This window comes from Neophocaena asiaeorientalis, unplaced genomic scaffold, assembly GCF_003031525.2.
Source record: "Neophocaena asiaeorientalis asiaeorientalis breed wild unplaced genomic scaffold, Neophocaena_asiaeorientalis_V1.1 scaffold30, whole genome shotgun sequence".
Classification (NCBI taxonomy): Eukaryota; Metazoa; Chordata; class Mammalia; order Artiodactyla; family Phocoenidae; genus Neophocaena; species Neophocaena asiaeorientalis.
The window spans coordinates 15,872,052-15,891,820 of record NW_020174923.1 but is presented as its reverse complement, the minus strand read 5'-3'; the positions used below and the strand labels follow the sequence as shown (position 1 = coordinate 15,891,820).

Below are 19,769 nucleotides of genomic sequence, written 5' to 3'. Positions count from 1 at the left end.
ACTTTGGAGTTGATGCCAGAACCAGTTAAGATTTTTGGGCTGTTGGGATGGAATAAATGTATTTTGCAGGTGAGAAGGACATGAATTTTGGGGGGAAAGAGGGAGAATCCAGTGGACTGAATGTTTATGTCCTCTCAAAATTCATGTGTTGAAATACTAACCTCCAATGTGACGGTATTAAGAGGTGGGGCCTTAGGAAGTGATTAGGGCATGAGGGCAGAACCCTCATGAATGGAATTAGTTCACTTATAGAAGAGACCCTAGAGAGGTCCCTTTCCTCTTCTGCCTTGTGAGGACATAGCTAGAAGACCACCATTTATGAACCAGGAAGTGGGCCTTCATCAGACACCGAATCTACTAGCACCTTGATCTTGGACTCCACAGCCTCCAGAACTGTGAGAATGTTGTTTAAGCCACCCAGTCTGATATTTTTGTTACAGCAGACTGTATGCCCTACCTTTCCTCCTTTCTTTGCTCTTTATTTAATTTATTAATTATTGTTATGGGCTCATAAATTCCTATTTTTCTCCAATAGCATTATTGTACTTGATTTTGGGAGGATCAAATGTATTAAGTTTGGGCAGTCAAGTTGGCTCCTGTGTCCTTGTGGCATGCCTCCAACTCCAACTGAGTATTGTCAAGTTTTGAATTTTTGCCCATCTGTTCGGTGAGAAATTGTATCTCTATGTAGTATTTTTTTCTTTTTTAATATTTATTTATTTTGGTTACGCCAGATCTTCGTTGTGGCATGAGGGCTTCTTAGTTGCGGCATGCAAACTCCTAGTTGCTGCATGCATGCAGGATCTAGTTCCCTGACCAGGGACTGAACCCGGGCCCCCTGCATTGGGAGCACGGAGTCTTACTCACTGGACCACCAGGGAAGTCTCTGTATCTCTATGTAGTTTTAATTTGCATGGATCTTACTGAGTGAATTTGAACTTTTCATGTTTAAGGGGCATTTTGTTATATCTTTCCGTGAATTGTGTTGTTTGTGTCTTTCCCTCTCTCAAAATTAAAAAAAAATTTTTTTTACACATTAGGGGAATTATCCCTTTATCTGTGACATAAGGGCAAATATTTCTTCCCAGTTTGTCATTTGTCTTTTTTTTGGTCATGCAAAGTGTTTTTCATGTAGTCAAATTTATCAATGCTTTTTGTTGATTTTTTTTTTCAATTTAAGGTGACATTTCACTTCTTCATATGCTTTTAAAAGGATATTTTTCTTTAGCTTTGCAGTTGTTTTCGGGAGAGTCTTTTTTATCAGCAGAAAGCCTTTAATTTACGTTTGCTGGCTTTTTGCAATAGTTTTGTATGGACGGGGATCGCTTTGCTCTATTCCCAGTCATTTCATGGGCAGGCTTCCTAGTTTGAGAGCTCTTTTTTGCAGTTTCAGGATCTTGCTGGTAGGGGTGGGAAGAATGATGTGCTTTCTCTTTTCTGCCAGTCTTTTATTTCCCCTTTTTCCTTTCAATGCCTCTTTTTCATATCTTATTCTCCCGTAGAAACACTGCTTGTATGAGGCTGCTACTCCTGGTTCCAGACATTTTTAAACCTTTCCCTGAAGTGTGGGCTATAATCTACCAAGTCCCAACCTGTGTTCGGTATTTTACATTTGTTTCATTTATTCCCCCGAAGATTCTGGGCTTCCTGTAATAAGTCTTCTACTCCATTCAGCTCTGTCCATGGAGAGACTTAGCCTTTTTCCTCACTTTCTGTGACCACAGGCTAATGGTGATAGCAGGATCCCTACTGGAAAATTTCCGCTCTACTTACAGGTAATTTGAAGTTATAGTATTCTCTTAATAATGAAGGCATGAAACATGTACAGTTTTGTTCTACTTGATTTTATGGTTGTTTTGGGAGAGGGACAGATTTGTAATCAGGTTAAGTGCCATTGTTTTCCAGCCCTAGGAGTCTCAATATGCTTTTTTCTTATCAGACATACATTTCAGCACCCAGTCACGATGTAAACCATTGAAAACTAGCGATGGAAAGGAGGTATCTTAATTATCAACGGTTATAAATGGTAGTTGAAGTGAGAGTTGTGTTGGAATTGGCAATGAGATTAACAAAGGCAACATATTGCACATGAGTGGTTTTAGATTATATCAAGTTGAAAGTTTGAGAAAATTAAGATGCATTTTCTTTAAGACTCGGAATAAAACAATGAGTGCTTGATATTATGGCTGCTACTGCTCCATATAATACTGGTGATCCCAGCCATAGCAATTAAAAAGAAAAAAGAAATGAGGTATTTTACACAAGGATTAAAAAGGAATTAATGCGAGAGAGAGGCATGGACATATGTACACTACCAAACGTAAGGTAGATAACTAGTGGGAAGCAGCCGCATAGCACAGGGAGATCAGCTCCGTGCTTTGTGACCGCCTGGAGGGGTGGGATAGGGAGGGTGGGAGACACAAGAGGGAAGAGATATGGGAACATGTGTATATGTATAACTGATTCACTTTGTTATAAAGCAGAAACTAACACACCATTGTAAAGCAATTATACTCCAATAAAGATGTAAAAAAAAAATACATGATGGGGAAAAAAAAAAGGAATTAATGTCAGGAATTCCCTGCTCAAATAGAAACCCTACAAATTCTTAGAATAAGAAAGTTCAATAAGTTTTTAGGATCAACTGACAAAAAGCGTTACCCTCTCTACAGCAGTGTGGTAGGTGCTCTTGGCTGCTAAGCCAACAGCCATTCCCCCTTCTTTGCTAACAAAATCTCTGGGTCCAAACACAGATCACAATGTATCTAAACCAGTCATGGCAAACCCAGTCCCTTTTACCAGATTCTAAAATTTACCAAGTATCCCTTGCAGCTAAGGATGATTATTTGACCCAGTCCTGGCCAAAAATATGTAAGCAAATGTGTGCCAAGCTGTTCCTGCAAAAGATCTTCCTCTTTTTGCAAATGCTTTGGTTTCTCTAAGACTTAGTTTCCTCTTGTATAAAACAGGTAATACATGCCTTACCTTATAAGGCTGTAAAGATGAAATGAGATTATTCTTATATCAAAGTGATCCATAAATCCTAAATAAAAAGAAGATAAATGCTAGCATTTTTCAAGATATGCAAATGATTATGGGCACAGATTGATAGCATCGACTGGTATAAGGGCTGCAAACTGGCATAAGTTTAAGGAGTGCTGTTATATACAAAGAAATCCCTTTACCCAAGCAAGTCTTTTCATTATTAGGAAACTAAGAACTGATGAATTTTTATTCTTGTGTAGCACCTTGCCCAGTGATGTATTAACTCACAAAATATTGAGAAAAATCTAACACCTCAGACTACATGTTATTTGGGGTGATTTGCAGATAGTTATGCCAATATAGCTGTAAGTTCTTGTTCGGGAGCTGCAGGATATAAAATGTCAGATTATATGTATAGTATATAGTATATGTGTATATATGTGTTTCTATTTGTGATGTTTCTATAACATCACCTCCACCCTGATAATACCACTGTATATTTGTACAGTGCTTTAGTTTTACAAAGCATTTCCATGCTTTAACACATATGATCCTCAGTCCTCTGTGGGATAAGAAGGGTAGATCTGATCTTCTTTGTATTGATGAGAAAAAAAGTTTAATTGTTCAGGGTCACACAGCAACTAAGGGGCAAAGTCTACATTTCCTAGATATCAGTCTAGTGCTTTTTAAAAATACATGATTAGAAACCTTAATTCTACTTCTTTGCTCCCACTGTTACTTACTCTTTTTCTTATTCCAACTCCAGTGATGTACTATCCATTTGAATTTTCTTCTCAAATACAGCTTTTAGCCTCAAATTGAAAATTCCATTTTGAGGGTGTTGAATAAAAAGAATGCTTGTGTTAAGAGAAATTGGTAATTAAAAAAATGGAAGGAAAATCAAGCACTTAAAATTTCCTACTTTAAAGCAAATTCTAGTTACTCAAGAAAGGGATACCGCTTTCAGTTTCAGTATGAAAAGTACAGAGGCAGGACACACATAAAAGCCCCTTCAAAGGACTAAGCATATAATAGATTTAAATCTACAGTTAGTAATAAAGTTTCCTTTGTAAAACCCGAACTTCTGTGATACTCAATGTCAAAATGCTAGGGAGGACACTTGAGAGTTAACATTAGGTATGATCTGAAACTTCCAGAGAAATCCAAAACTAAGTAAAAGGTTTTGAACATACATAAATGCCAAAAGTGTCCAGCTCTATCATTTAATAGTTGAGTCTTGGTTTTCTCTTTTGTAAAATGCAGTAGCACCTACCTTATAGGGTTGAGGACTGAAAATACGGTACACAAGGTAAGTAACACGGTACACATGGCAAGATCTCAGTAAACATAAGTTTTTAGCAAAGTTTGCACTTCTGAACCTTCATGAACCATTAATTAGAGGCTAAACAAACCAAAGAATACTTCCTATCTACACTTCTAGTTACCCCTGCCCTACTGACAGCAAATGGCCAGTCCTAGGGAAGGTTACGGTCTGAGTCATTCCCTCTCACCTGCTCAGCGCATCTCACTTTATGTCTTTTTCCCTATTGCTACCCTTTCTTCAAGTCTGAACAAAACCCTTCAGCTCTCTACCCTTTTTCCAAGATATCAAACTAGAGTAAAATTTGGTTTCTATATACTACTTCTTTCAGATCTTGATATTTAAAATTGATTCTAATTAGAACAAAAAAGCTGTGTGTCCCTTTTAAAGGAATTTCAGAAATCACATGACTAAAGAATAATAAGCAGTTGACTTGCAAAGTAGCAGCTGCTGGCAAGGGACTTTTGTAGTTTGGGGAAAATACGTTCTAAAAGTTACCATTTTTTGGTCACAATATTTATTTTGACATTCCAAATAATACTAAAAAAACGGTGTGAGTTAAAAAATACATATATATATATATTAGAAGAGGGTGTAAGTTAAAAAAAAAGAGAAACATTGCCCTAGACTTTTGTGGAACATAAAACTGTAATCTTTCACTATTTTGCTGTGCCTTACTATAAAAATACAGATGGCACAGCTCTTACATAGCTTTAATGACTTGATTATAAATTTGCTTTCAAAAGTAATTTATTTGGATTTTCCATATCCTTTAATGAATTGCAAATATATTAACAGAAAAGACTTTCCCCCCCAAGACTGTACAATTTCCGAAATAAGTCAGGAAAAGCAAAAAGAAGACACAAAATTACATTGTTTCAATGCAAATAGAACACACACATCACACCCACACTTGCATTTTCCTAGGTTTTCACAAAGAAAACAGGTCACCGTATTTCTTGTGAAGACCCATACTATACTCTGGCTAAACAGAGACTTGCAAACTTTTTTCTTCAAAAAGAGCATTTTTAATAGACTAAATACTGGTTATCACTGAGTTTTTGTTTAAGGTACAACAGCAGCATGGTTCAAATGTCACTTGCAATTCTTGGAAAAAATAAAAATTTTAAAGTAATGAAATACAGAAAAAGTAGGACCACCTTTCATTATTTTGAGTACCATTGTTCTCTTGAAAAAATATTTCCAAACTTCTAAAATCCCAGAGTTAAGAACCATTTCCAAGGGGGAAAATATCCAATGCCACAACATAACTTCTGAACAAGAGTGTGTGTGTGTGCTTTTGTGTGTGTACACACACATGTGAAAAGCTTAAAGAGAAACAAGGACGTCAAAGTACTTAGTATTTCTGATTTCCTTCAAAATAACTTATGAAATTTGAAGCAAACATTTTGCTTGATCAAAAAGCATATCTTCTTCTGGTGGTTTAATCTCCATTCCAAGCAAAAAAGAAAGAAAAAAAGAAAAGAGAAAGCCAGAAACAGTAAATAGGTGGGAAATAAGGCTTCAAATACCTAAATGACTTTGAAAGTAGAGGTGTGAGGAAAATGCAATCAGGTCAAGCTTAGGCTGATTATCCCTCAGCCAACCATTGCCATGCTGTGCCTTCCACAACTCTCCTTTTATCCTTGGTCTCAAAATTAGTACCAGAAAGACTTACTTCTGGCACAGGACATAAATTCCTACTACAAAAAATAACTAATTATACATCAGCAAATTGTTTTCTGAGCATAGCTTTCTCCAAGCTTTGTAACAAAGAGCTCAGTCCAAAGCTTTCTATGAAACTCTATATTTGATACTGTTACACAGCTGGCTTATGATTTGCCAATTAAAAAAATAAAAGAATATAAAATTAAATATTACAGAACTAATGGATAAAAATGGAATATTTGTTAGAATCCAAGTGCTAGCCTTTGGGAATTTTTCATGATATTCGTTTACTCACAACCTTTCCTTTTTCTTATAAATTATTTTTTTTTAGGCAGCACATATATAGATTTAGGTAGAAAATTTTGTTAAATACCTCTCTGGCACCCAATACCTAATCTAAGACTCTGACTTGAATTAGTTTGTAACGGTATCTAAGCCACATTCAAATCAGCAGATTAATAGTAAATGATAGAAAATTACTGAGTCTACAGGCTAAAATTTTTTTCTTATCTTCTGTAATCCACCTTATTTTCACAGCTTGACTAACAAATACAGGTAACCAGTAGATAAGTTTGTCCTTCATCAAATAATCCAAAACAATAACTGTAGGCCTGTCATTCATAAGAAACTATAAATTTGTTATATTCTGACATTGGCACTTAACAAAATGTTAACTAAAGTTTCTCTAAAAATTTCCATACATTACAATAAAGGAGATACACAATTTAAGACTTTAAATTGGTTACTGTGAAATTCCAATAATTCCCATTTCATTATGCATAATTAGATCTTTAAAATTATGGTCATTCCCCAAAGACATCAACCTATATTATGACAAACTCAAAAGAGAACTCCTCTCCTTCGTAAGAGCAGGGGTGCTTTTCAGCTAAGAATTTCTGATATCCTAAACCCAATCACTCTCAGTAAATGTTTTGGTGACTCACACTATTGAAAATAATTTGAAGCAGAGAGTTGAAAAGAATGGAAATGACCTCAACTGAAGGTAACCACACATTCTTGCACCCTGCTTAAACACTTAGAAAAGTCAGAGGGATACTGTCTTGAACAAATATAGATTCAAGGTTATGGCAGGATTCTGATTGTATTAAGGCTTTCACTATCATGATCTCTTAAAGTCTTTCCATTTAGTGTTCTCATTTTGATTCTTCTGGTGAACTTAAATGGTTATTAAGAGCCTTTTTTTGGCTTTTCAGTGGGCGACCCTTCTATCATCTCTGAATGTTAAAGGTGATCCCACAGAGCTCAAAGAGAAGAGGCAATATGGTAAGGACCAATTTTAAAGTTTGTAATACCTAGACAACAATGATCAACACTTTGAAGCAAGATGAATAAATTAAAATTCTTGGTTAGACATTAAAGTATTCTTGCCAAGAGTAATTGTACACTGTATGGAGGGATATTGATTCCTACATATGAGTTCCAATATGCCCATTATATTTGTTTATGGGAGACACTGCAAGTTTAAGGTAATTTACATTCCTTGGCAATCAAGTTACTCTGTTATAGGCAATGTCTTTTATTGTTCCATCTGGCACTTGCTAACACCATTCTTGAAGAACCTAGAAATGAAGATCAGTCACTTTGTTTATCAGGAACAGAACCAAGTAAAAACAAAATTTTTGGAAAAACGACCAAGAGATTCTGGTTCATCACCATTTTCCATCTCTAATGGTTCCTTCAAGATAAAACAAAACTCTTCCTTCCATGATAGCTTTCCAACAAAGGGAGATTAAAGAAAAAAAAGAAAAGAAAGTTTCCCACCCTACCTACCCCCTAAATTGTCATTCATACTGGTGAAAGAGCCAGTCTTGTTAGCAGCTAAATATTGCACTGCCTTTCATTCTGTGTACAGTCAGGGTCCAATGAAAGGGGCACATTCAGGGTATAAGTGATGGATGATGACACTGCTGGCTCAAGAGTGAAGACTCAGTATATGGAAGGACAAGAAACACGTCAGCACTAGTCACACATCCAGTTGCAAAAGTCTTGATTTCCAGAAGTTAAAATTCATCACTTTCAGCTGCATGAAGTTGTGTGTCATCCGCATCTGTCATGCTGCTCTCCTGGGATTCATCTGTTCCCACTTTAAAAATAAAACAAAAATCTACAGTAAGGTATCTGACAAATATTTTTTGTTGGTTCATGAAAACAAGAAAATTATTATATTCAGAGAGATGAGACCTTAAATAAAAGCCCTTAAAAATCCTGATATCCTTCAATAAAATGCAATTCAAGTTCCTTATTTTATAGCATGTCTAAAATTATTTTATTGCATTTAACCTTTAAGAGTTTTAACTACTAAAACTGCCTCTCCCTAATGAATTCCTATTCCTAACCTAAGAATCAGAACTATTCTCTGACATTCCGTCCAATTGTTGACTCCACTTTGGGGACAGTCCCTGTTAGTTCACAAAAATACAGAATATAAATATATTTCTGGTACAAAGTCATCTTAGTTTATCTCATCAGAGGTCTCTCAATTCTCTTATTAAAAAATATTAATATATTAAGTCTTGGCTCTAATTATTTTAAGACGTACTCTCAATTAGGCGATAGAGTATATATATTCTTTGCTTTTTAATTAATTGATGTATAGCTGATTTACAATATTATATTAGTTTCAGGTGTACAATATAGTGATTCAGTATAGGGATAGAGTATTTACTGCCTTAAGTTATCAATCTAATTCTTTGTTCCTTCCTCTTTTTCGATCTCTCCGTTTAAATACATTCGCCATATATTTAGGTTTTAGGTTTGTGAGAGCTACATAGAATTTGAATAGCCACTACAGACCTGTCAGTGCTTTAAAAGTGCACAAATTTGTTATTCACTCACTTAGCACTTATAATATTTTCAACATAGTCACACCTATCATCTTTTCTCCTCCTACCACGTTCCTATGAAGCAGATGAGGCAGGCATTAGTTACATAGATTGAAGCTTAGGTAAAAATTAGCAATGGATTTGTCAAAAATCACACAGCAAACTAGATCCAGAACTGAAACTAGTTACCTGGCTCCATATGCACGCTGTTATTATACGACCCTGTTCAATTTCCCTAAAATTTCATTTGGTATAAAGAATCTAACATGGTTAGAGATAAAATAAAAAAGCAGTCCCTAAATCCGTATACAAAAGGTAGCTTTCTGAATACTCAAAAAAATTTCCATGTTTATTCTGTGCCATAAAGAAATATCTGTTTCATCTTACCAACTCTGATGTGGTGTTTCACTAGCTTTCTAGTTTGAATAACCACATATAAACCTAATTCACATGGATGATACTCACTGATCTGTTCCTCTTGGGTGATTGGCTCCTCATCATCTGGAAGGTAGCGCTTATCAATTGCCTCTTTAATCTGGTTATTGGCTCCTTTAGGATCTAAATCCATAGCCCAAGAGAAATTCATCAGGGCGAGGTGCGTTTGACCTAACTTCTTGTAAACCTAAAAATAAACAGCAGCACTACATTTTTCATTAAGTTGTAAGCTTCAGCTATAAAATCCTAAACATTTTAAATTAGGCTCTTGATTATGTGCTATAAATTCATTCTGATGAGTAGGACATTTTCATCCTATCGAAGAATTCATACCAACTTTTGAGTTCCTTTTAATATATTCAGATATTATTTTCAGAATTCCTTGCCTATATCTCTCAGGTAGTGAGCTTCCAATAAATCTCACTCTGTCTGGAACAATGATAATGGAAAGAAATGGACTATAAGTTGCTTGATTAGCATTCATTTACACTGATTTTAAACGGAGTTACATCAACTCTCAGCACCTGTCCACTGTCCTCAGCTACCTTAACCAACTGGCATCTGGGGGCCCAGTGTGTAAAATCCTGACTAGTCTGGCCTTGGAAATTTTGCAAGCCATTTTTTCAAACTAAACAACACAGCGGCGTTACTTTTCTTCTTTTGGGGGATGTTTGAGTATTTTATTGATAATTGGAAGCTAAGGGCTTTCCTTGAGGTAGCCTCAGTTAGGAACTCATTACTGGCCATTGGCTGCAAGTGCTAATACACTTCCAAAACTATAGAAGGATTAGGGTTATAGGGTGTATGTTCTTGCTTCTTCAGTAGGGTGTCATCTTCTTAAGTGTTAAAACTAAATCCATTCTTTATTTCCAGAGCAATTAGTTCAGAGCTCTAGTTGAATTTGCTCAACAGATATTGCACAATAAAATATTATATTTACTCTTCAAAAATTAATATGTTATGAAAGTCACAGTTTAGAACCAGGGCCCCAATCTTTACCTTTCCTATTAAGAAGTAAACGAGGGACTCTTTGGGAACAATTTGTTTCAATTCTTCAAGTTCTTGTAAAGCAGACTGAAAAAAGCAAAGAAAAACACAGTAGCAAAATAGTACAGTTTTGACTAGGCAAGTGTTTTTATTTAATTTCCCAAATCATCTTAACTAAAGCTTACTAGATCTTAATCAATGTACTTCCTTGTTGCATTAATTCTTGTTGTGAAAATAAAATGCAAGGAAAATACTTATGACAACAGGAACTAAGAAGTGGCAGGAATTCACCAAAATTTACTGAAAACACACACAATTCTTTGTGAAATATGGAGGTGACAACCCTTGCTTTTGTCACCATTTTGTTTAAAATAACTAAACTCCATCACACTGTATATGAAAGTGTTTTAAAAACTAAGTTGCAGAACAACTCTGAAGTTCTGTTAATTTACCTTCTCCCTGACACCAGCACTAAGCTTTGAATACCAACCTGCCATTTTAACTAATGATGAAGAGCCTAAAATTTAACCCTCTGAATTGAGTTAAAATTATCTAGCAATTTTCTGACCACTGCTAAAGGGTTCAGGAGATTGAAAAGACAGATAGGAAAATTGCATTTGTATTTAAAAGAAAGATATGATGATTAAAAATAAAAACTGGGGCTTCCCTGGTGGCGAAGTGGTTGGGAGTCTGCCTGCCAATGCGGGGGACATGGGTTCGAGCCCTGATCTGGGAAGATCCCACATGCCACGGAGCAACTAAGCCTGTGTGCCACAACTGCTGAGCCTGCGCTCTAGAGCCCGTGAGCCACAGCTGCTGAGCCCACGTGCTGCAACTACTGAAGCCCATGTGCCTGGAGCCCATGCTCCGCAACGAGAAGCCCACACACCACAACAAAGAGTGGCCCCCGCTCGCCGCAAAGCCCGAGCGCAGCAGCAAAGACCCAACGCAGCCAAAAATAAAAACCAAAAAAACCCAAAAAACTGGCTCCCCAAATGAGATACTGTCAATTTTTCACCTAGTAAGTGGACAAAAATTAAAAGTTTGATGTTACATGAAGTTACCATGAGTGAGGGAAATCAGGTATTCTCATCACTGAGGGCAGAATTGTAAATTGATGCAACCTCTCTGTGAGGACAACTTAGCATTATCTATTAAGTTAACAACTGCAGGTAAACATTGATTCAGCAATCCCACTGTTAGGAATCTAGCCTAGTTATGTTAACTAACATAATATATTTCTAATCAGAACAATAAAAGATCAGTGAGAAGAGTGACACTGTTCAACATTTTTGCAAATCTCTGGTTAACAGAAGACAGCTGGACTCTCTTATCTGCTTCCGCATTCAGTCTGTTATGATATGACATCAAGTAATTTGTGAAACATTCCACTTTACACTGGGGAGAAAATGAAAGTGAAAAAGGCAAATAACATCTAAATATTATTATGAAAATAGTTTTGACCTTGTGGACTTCTTGAAAGGGTTTTTGGGACCAGCCCCACCAGAAGTTCCCAGACCATACTTTGAGAGTCACTGCTTTAAAGAAATTTTAATCAAGATAACATACCCCAAAACTTCTATACTTCTACACCACACACAGTTCACACAGTTTAGAAGTGATGTGTGTTTTTTCCTATGACTATATGTTACAACTGTTATCAAAATTTCATGTATCTATCATGCCTCCCCCCGATAATCTATTTGCAAATAGAAAAATAGTGAGAAATAGTGAGAAATATTGAGAAATAGTGTCTAACACAGCACCAGAGTTCTCATTTTTGCTCTAAAAGACTTTAAGACTTACACAACTAGATATCAACACAACATATTAAATAGGGTGGTGTCTAGCAATGTTTTTGCCACAGAGACTGAGGTGGCCCTCTAACACAATTTGATTTTCATTTTGGAGGCAAGACATTTCAGAAGCAATCAGTAACTGTTCCTTATGCCCTTTTTCTACCTGTATCTAATCCATGCATCAAAGTAGCCAAGCCCCAAGCTGGTCCTCAAAAATGACTATAACCATTACAGCCTGGACAGTGGATCAGATTAGAACATGAGCTTCTTGAAGCAAGTATAAGGCTGATTTACATGGCATTCCTGGTAGGTGTGGTGGCATTAAGATGGCTTTAAGAACAATAAATTGAATAAAATCCTTCAACAGAAAAACCTGACCGCATATCTAGAGAAGTACAGTGAAGCAAAAAAATGAAAACAAATGCTGAATTACAATTATAGTGCTTCAAAGAGCAAGTTAAAAGTGTTTATTAGATTTAAAAGAAGTTTTAAAAGGACAGAACAGTAGGATTAGACATCCACTTCATAAAGAAAACCAGAGCGAGACTATAAGAATTACTGAATAAATGACAAAGAATAAATTATACATTTAATCACTTTATATATCTTTCTTAGTCTTGTAAAAAGTTAAGGGCTTACCACCGAGTTTGTATTTTTCGATTTCAGCAAATTTCAATGTGTACTGGAATAACAGATTTCTAGGGAAAGAGTCCACTAAAATGGATTATTTAGCCCAAGTTTTTCCGTGCACTTAAATTTCGGGTATTTTTTTGGTAAGTTTTTAACTGTTTTTAGTAGAAAGAGCCTGAATTTATTTAAAAAGTAACCTGAATTTAAAATCAAAACTTTGGATTCATAGTTTATGATTACCTAGTCTCCCTGTTATAAGATCTCATAACTCACTATGTATACTTTTCCTTTATGTATTATTCTTGTGATTATTTGATTAATGTCTGTTCTCCCTCTAGAAGGGTACTAGATGGTAAGCTATTCAAAGGCAGGAAATATGGTTGCTTCACTTGCCACTATATTCCTAGTGCCTGACATATAACAGATACTCAAATAAATACTTATTGAAAAATGCACACATTCATTTGTCATCTGTTCGCATATTTTGGTCCTAACAGGATGGTTTATGTTTTACATTTAAGATAACTGCCTTTCCACGTAGGAAACCTTTTCAAGGGATAACCATATATTCCTAAATATCCATACACCCATCCTTCCCATGAGTACTTCTCATGAAGAAATAAAATCACACAGGCACAAAAAAGAAATTAATAGCTTTTAAAAATGGGGAAAATAGACTATTTAAGATAAAAATTCAAGTATAAATAACTTTTAGTTTATTAAAAAAGGGGCAAAACTTAAGCAGTACAACGTTGGAGACGATTAAGATACATGTATATATCTTACCTTATATTTTTCATTTGCAAATAAAACTGAGGCTCTGTGAAATTTGCATAGAGGGTTCTTAGGATCAATAACAATGGCTTTGTTTAGGGTATCCAAAGCCTTTTCAGATTTTTTCAGTGCGTGCTGAACCTGTAAGAAATAAAGATCCTACTTTTCCTTTTGATATTTATGAGGAAAGGTGAAAACCAAATAGTGTGACTCAAAACCAACATAGCTCCCAATTCACCATTACCCTACATAATGATAATCAAGATTCTATCTTTAGAGTAGATAGTTGGTTACCTTTAAGCCTAAAAGATAAGAAAAACCTTTGTCTTCCTTCTCAAGAAAATCTGTACTATTTAGCTAGGTAATACTCACGTTTTAACAGATTTATTATGGTCCTCTAAATATTAGACTTTTCGAAACTTTCCAAGAACCCCTAGAGGATTTGGCTCTAAAACTTACCAACCCTGTTTCACTCGGAACAATTACACTTTTACATATTTTAGGAATTTGTTTTTAAAATGGTCCTTCTGCTTTACATATTTGAAAACCATTAATCTGTAATTCTGGGTAGTAAATAATTTATTTTAAATAACTTAAAAAAACCCAACCAAGTCTCACTATTTATTCCTGTGTACTCATATTCTGCTCTGTTCCTCCTTAGATGAATTATATGTTAAAAATGAAGTGGAAAAGACTCACAGACATAGAAAACAAACTTATGATTACCAAAGGGAAAGGGGTGGGGGAGGGATAAATTAGGAGTTTGGGACTAACAGATACAGACTACTATATACAAAATACATAAACAGCAAGGACCTTTGAAAACCTGAAACTAACACAACATTGTAAGTCAACTATACTTCAAGAAAAAACAAAAACAGGGAAACTATAGCAAAGATAAGTGACCTTTGTAGGTCTCAGAACCCACAGATCACACAGTGCTGGACTATGGGCTTTAGAAACTGGCCAGTGGGGGGTGTTCAACCATCACACTTTGTCTGTTTTATATTGTATAATTATGAAACCATGACCCAGTCTCTTACCTGGAATTTGAGTGTGATTGGAAAGTGGGATTAAAACTGAAATTATGTTCCTTGAAAATCTCAATTAAAATAAATAAATAAGTTAATAAAATAAAATAAAGTGGAGTGAATGGATGTGATTGTGGAACTTTAACCAGCAAGAATGCGAGAGTAGGTACCACCAACATCTGGTGCTAAATTCATCTATGCAATGATCTTTGCAGAAGGTTATTACTACATGTGGCCAAATATTTTGCCCACAGAACTGAAATCCTAAATACTAGTTTCCTAACAGAGAAGCATACTCTTTTATCTAAAAACTTCAAAGAAACCACTCAAAATTATAAAACAATCTGTTCCACAATAACTTTAGAAGCAAGCCTACTATAAAATATGTTCAACTTCACTAAAAGGTATCAAGAGATAATCAAGTTTGGTTTATCTTAAGTGATGGGAAAAAAAATCTTTAATTTGACATACTTTATATTTTTTGCACAGTATCTAACTATAAAAGAAGTTACCATGTCAATTTTTAAGAAAATTATTATAAAGAACTAGAATTCTTCCTCCAAAATGAACAGTGAAATTCCAAACTAATATAATTTTCCTCATGTTGTACACTTGCTCACACAAAAGCCAAACTTGCTGAGAGAAAGAAAAAGGGGCAGGGGAAGGAAAGAGGGAGAGGAGAAGGGGGTGAGAGGGCAAGAAAAAGAACTTAAGGTACCATGCTTGCAGAGAAACTAGTAAATGAGATTTTAAAAAGCAAACATACCTTTTCTCCTATCTTATCAAAGTACAACTTATTATCAGATACATTAAAAAAATATATAAAATTGGCAATCCACACTGCCTTATAATAATTTTAATTAGTCCTGACATATCTATATCACTCAGAGGCTAAAATACAGGAAATAATTTGCCTTAAATTATTAATTACTTAATTTAGGAGCTAAATATTAATATGGAAAACTGCTTTCAAAAATATGAAGTATCTCATATGAGTGTTATAATAACCCTATGAGGTATGCAAGGTGGTATTACTTGTCATTCATAAAATAGAACCTCAGAGAAATTAACTTGCCCAAGGAATGAGGGTACTCCAGTGATTTCTCTTTATGCCAAGCAAAAAGGCAATATTTTTGGCTGTAAAAGAATCTAGGATATTGTTTCAAGAATAACAATAACAAAAAGCCCTAATTTTCATTATAGCAATTAAGTCAATAACAAACATTTCAAAAGGGATTAACTGAACAATACTTAGAAAGCTACTTACTACTCCAATGTGGCAAAGCAAAACTGAACTTTGAGGGTTGATGTCAAGTGCTTTCTGGAAATGCATTTCTGCAAGGCTGAATTTTTCTTGCTTGTAATAAATCATTCCTAAACCATACCTGAGAGTTTAAAATAAAGTACAATTTTAGGGATATGAACTGCTAATTTAGTTCAACTAATAAAAGGATATGTATGGAATGTGGCATTTTAATAAACCAGTAGAAAAATACTGATGGTCTTAGGATAGGCAAAAACGATCAGTCATGATAAAAAATTGTCCAAGAATTCTAGCCAAGTCACTTTCACAGGTAAAAACAATAAATCCAATCCAGTCAATCAATCAATCAATCAAATAAAACTATAACGAGGGAAAAAAGAAACCACATCCTTAGACCCACCACTACAACCTAGATTTAGTAACTAATTTTTACTGAGTGGTTATCATGTGTGTGTGCCAAGAATTTTGTTAAATTCTTTGTGTGATTTACCTCATTTAATCCTAGAAGGAACCAAGGAGATAGGTACTGTTACCAATCACATTTTTAAATAAAGAAACTGAGGCTTAGAGAAGTTAAATAACTTGCCCAAAGTTATACAGCTAATAAGGATTCTAATCAGTTCCTTCCTTTATGATTCTAGACCCTAAACTCCTAACAATGCTAATTCCATGTTATTTGTCCAAATGCATATATATTTTATACTATAATTAGAATATGCATAGTGTCATGTTCTGCTTCCATCCCGTCTCCCCACTCACTGTGCCAAAAATATGCTCCTATAGATTTCAAAATTTACAGACTTCAAAATTAAATTTTTTAAAGGCTTCAAATAGACTTCAAAATTATACATTTTAAAGACTATGTAACAGTATAGTAACTTCACATACAGGTATTTTTCCTGAATTTCAAAACATCAAATGAACACATTGTGACAGATTTACATTAAGGATCCCTCTTGGCTAAACTAGCTAATGATGATGGGGAATAAACACCAAATAATTAAGAAAAAAAGCACAACAGTATATCTGCTTTATTTGTGTGGTTTTGTTTATTATTATAATTGTGTTAGAGGTGAAGAAAAGGTATGAAAAGTTCTGTGCTAATAATGGTGAAAGTGGAGATAACTGAAGATTGGAGTTGGAAAAACACATTTGCTTAATGTTTAGTTAAATACTTATATAGTTACCTAAATAACTCAATATTGAAATTCTTCCCAGTAAAACCTTGCTAGTCTAAATATTCCTCCTTTTCTCTAATTGAAACAATTATTTGTACAGCATAATATTTGATATGGTAAAGTTTTTTTAAGAATGCAACTATTGCAATATAGCAGAACAGACAGTACATATTTAAAAAACAACAGAAGTCCTATTAAGAACTGAGCTCTGAAAATATCACAGAGAACTTTATGTGAATGTTGGCAAGCCTGACTGTTTAATAGGTCGGCAGAAGCTAGCACTTATCAGGCCATCTTTCAGGCAATGTAACTACTTAGAAATGAGATATCCATTAAAAAACACATATACACAAATGAAAAAATATATTTCAATAATCTAGTGCTTCAGATTTAGTGACAAATAGAAAATTGCTATAATGATTAACCCAAAAGATTAACCTTCCACAGTCCCAACCACTTTCTATGTTAATCACCATTTTAGTGTTCTAAGAAAAAGTAGCAAATCAAAGTAACAAAACCACCTATTTGCAAAAATTTGGTAGGAGAAAAGGTTGAAACTGTTGAATATAAGGATCTGGAATTCTATTGGCATTAGTTAAGAGTTTGTTAAAGGTATAAATTCCACATAAAAAACCATTTTGGTTAGAAGTTATCAACTCTTAGGTACCATTCTTAAGTATTAGTTAGTAATCAAATTCATGACAACAAAGAGATATCTAACAAGAAAAATTACTGAGTATCAGCCCCATCAATAAGACACTGCCTTTGCACTTTGTTAGCACTTACCATGCATTATAATGTCTAGGATTGACTCTGATAGCATTTCGAAAACAAGCTAATGCTTTGTCTAATTCTTCAGTTAACACAAACTCATGCCCTAATAGAGTATAGGCATAAGCATAATTTGGATCAACCTGGATAGCTCTCTGGAAGAATTTAATCGCAATATCATGTTCCCGTTGCAAACTGAAACAGTTCCCTGCAGCACACCAGGCCTTAAAAAAATGGAAACAAGAACCAAATGCACAATTAAAATTTTGTTTTATTTTTTTCTAACAAAAGCAATCTATGACTAAAATCAAGACTCAGATCTTATTTAGAACAGAAAGACAACAATTGAAAGAGTTTTAATATAGTCGATCCTCATTCATGGATTCCATATTGGCAAATTTGTCTACTTTCTAAAATTTATTTGTAAAACCAAAATCAATACTTGCAGTGCTTTAGTGATCACTGGTGGATCCAAGTGTTATATGTGTGTGTGTATTTCCCCTAGGAGCAATGGTTCAGTATTTGCCAATTCAGTGTTCATGGAGACTACAGAAGCTTAAATATGTTACAGAAGTACCACTAAATATTCTTGAGGTGCACAGAAATAAAATCCTTACAGGACTGAAACATGTAAACTGCGCCTATGTCTTAAAATGACAGTTAAAATTATTATTTTAATTTAAAATGAACACTTTAAAAAAATCTCAAAAAAAAAAAAAAAATCTCTATTTCTGTTTAATGAACTCTACTCTTGGTGACAACAGCAATTATAACAAAACCAAATCTTGATTAAACCTGAATGAAAAACCTGCTTTATGATTTTTCTATTTGTGGATCCGCACCATATACTCTAGGATTTCCCCTTCTTCTCTGAGTCCCTGCCTATACAGAAGAATACGAAAATAAGTGTGGGTGATACTAAATGAATGATTCGGGTCATTTCCGTTTGGTAAAGATGATCAGAAGATAGCTACAGGGAATTCCCTGGTGGTTCAGTGGTTAGGACTCTGCACTCTCACTGCCTAGGGCCTGGGTTCACTCCCTGGTCAGGGAACTAAAATCCCACAAGCTGTGCTGGTGAGGAAAAAAAAAAAAAAAATTAAAAAAAGATAGCCACATAAGCAAAGTGTTTCAGTTAATTTACCTCTGGTGAATTTTTATCCATATCTGTTAAGTCTTTCGAAAGAACTGAAAGAGCAACATCCTTTTGAAGATGCCAAAGTGTTGTAGAGTAGATCTCCATGCCTTCGACTCTGTAATTCTCAATTCTTCTAACCTCTGAGAATATTCTTTCAGCCTGAAATATAAAAACTAGTAAGGGGAAAACAAGTTGATACAATTTACATATACAGAGGGAGAGTGCTGGGCACTGTTCTCATAGGACCTAAACGCTGCCTTGTTTTACACTGCTTATGTGAACTAGTATTGATACTAACACATGGCCAAATTGAGCAACCTTCCATGGTAAGTCAAATATTGATGTAATCATATTCACACTTAACCTTGTTTTTATAAACAAGTTATGGCAGGAACATGAATTCTGAAAAGAAAATTTGTTTCCACCAAAAAGACAGAAGAGAGATCTATACAAAGTTAATAATTTAAAAAGAAGTCAATTATTTTATTCTCAAAAAACACTATTCCATGTTTTAATTATGGCTTTATAGAATAATTCTCAGGAAAGGTGAGAGAAGAATGACCTGTGTAATACAAAACCTATTTTTGTACTGATTATTAAGAGGTTGAGCTGAAAACTTCAGGGGAAAAACAGGCTTGGCTGGCCACCAACCCTATGGCATGTGGAGCACTGAATATTTTCATCAATGTCTTACCTGCTAGGAACTATAGTCCCTGCCTAGTATAATTCCCTTTTCTTCTGCAGCACTCTCTTGACTTTAGGGTCCCTTCTCAGCTACCAGGTCAAAGTTTTTCCTCACCACACTCAAAGCTTCCAGAACTGTGCTTCTCTCCCCTGAAGTTTGAGGCTTTGGGTTATGTAGCTCCCCAGTTTATCAATTCAGTAAGTTAAAAATTCTGAAAGTCAAGTTTAGTTTAGAATAAGGAATATCTGGTCTACTCTTAA

The 19,769-nt window shown here is 34.8% G+C and overlaps 1 protein-coding gene across 5 annotated transcripts in view; it reads right to left on the bottom strand.

Moving 5' to 3' along the window:
- Window positions 1–5,055: 5,055 nt before the first annotated feature.
- CDC27 (cell division cycle 27) overlaps window positions 5,056–19,769 on the bottom strand; it is a 58,095-nt gene continuing 43,381 nt past the window's right edge. For 2 of the 5 annotated variants that reach the window (XM_024760750.1, XM_024760751.1), the window contains exons 13-19: window positions 18,831–18,983; window positions 17,702–17,910; window positions 15,741–15,858; window positions 13,455–13,583; window positions 10,252–10,326; window positions 9,283–9,439; window positions 5,056–8,078 (exon numbers count right to left, since the gene is read on the bottom strand). In XM_024760750.1, coding sequence (XP_024616518.1) covers window positions 7,996–8,078; window positions 9,283–9,439; window positions 10,252–10,326; window positions 13,455–13,583; window positions 15,741–15,858; window positions 17,702–17,910; window positions 18,831–18,983 — 924 coding nt within the window. In that variant the 3' untranslated portion in view covers window positions 5,056–7,995. Of the gene's footprint in view, window positions 8,079–9,282; window positions 9,459–10,251; window positions 10,327–13,454; window positions 13,584–15,740; window positions 15,859–17,701; window positions 17,911–18,830; window positions 18,984–19,769 lie in introns of all 5 variants that reach the window. The other 3 variants (XM_024760752.1, XM_024760753.1, XR_003005405.1) reach the window with 2 other exon arrangements.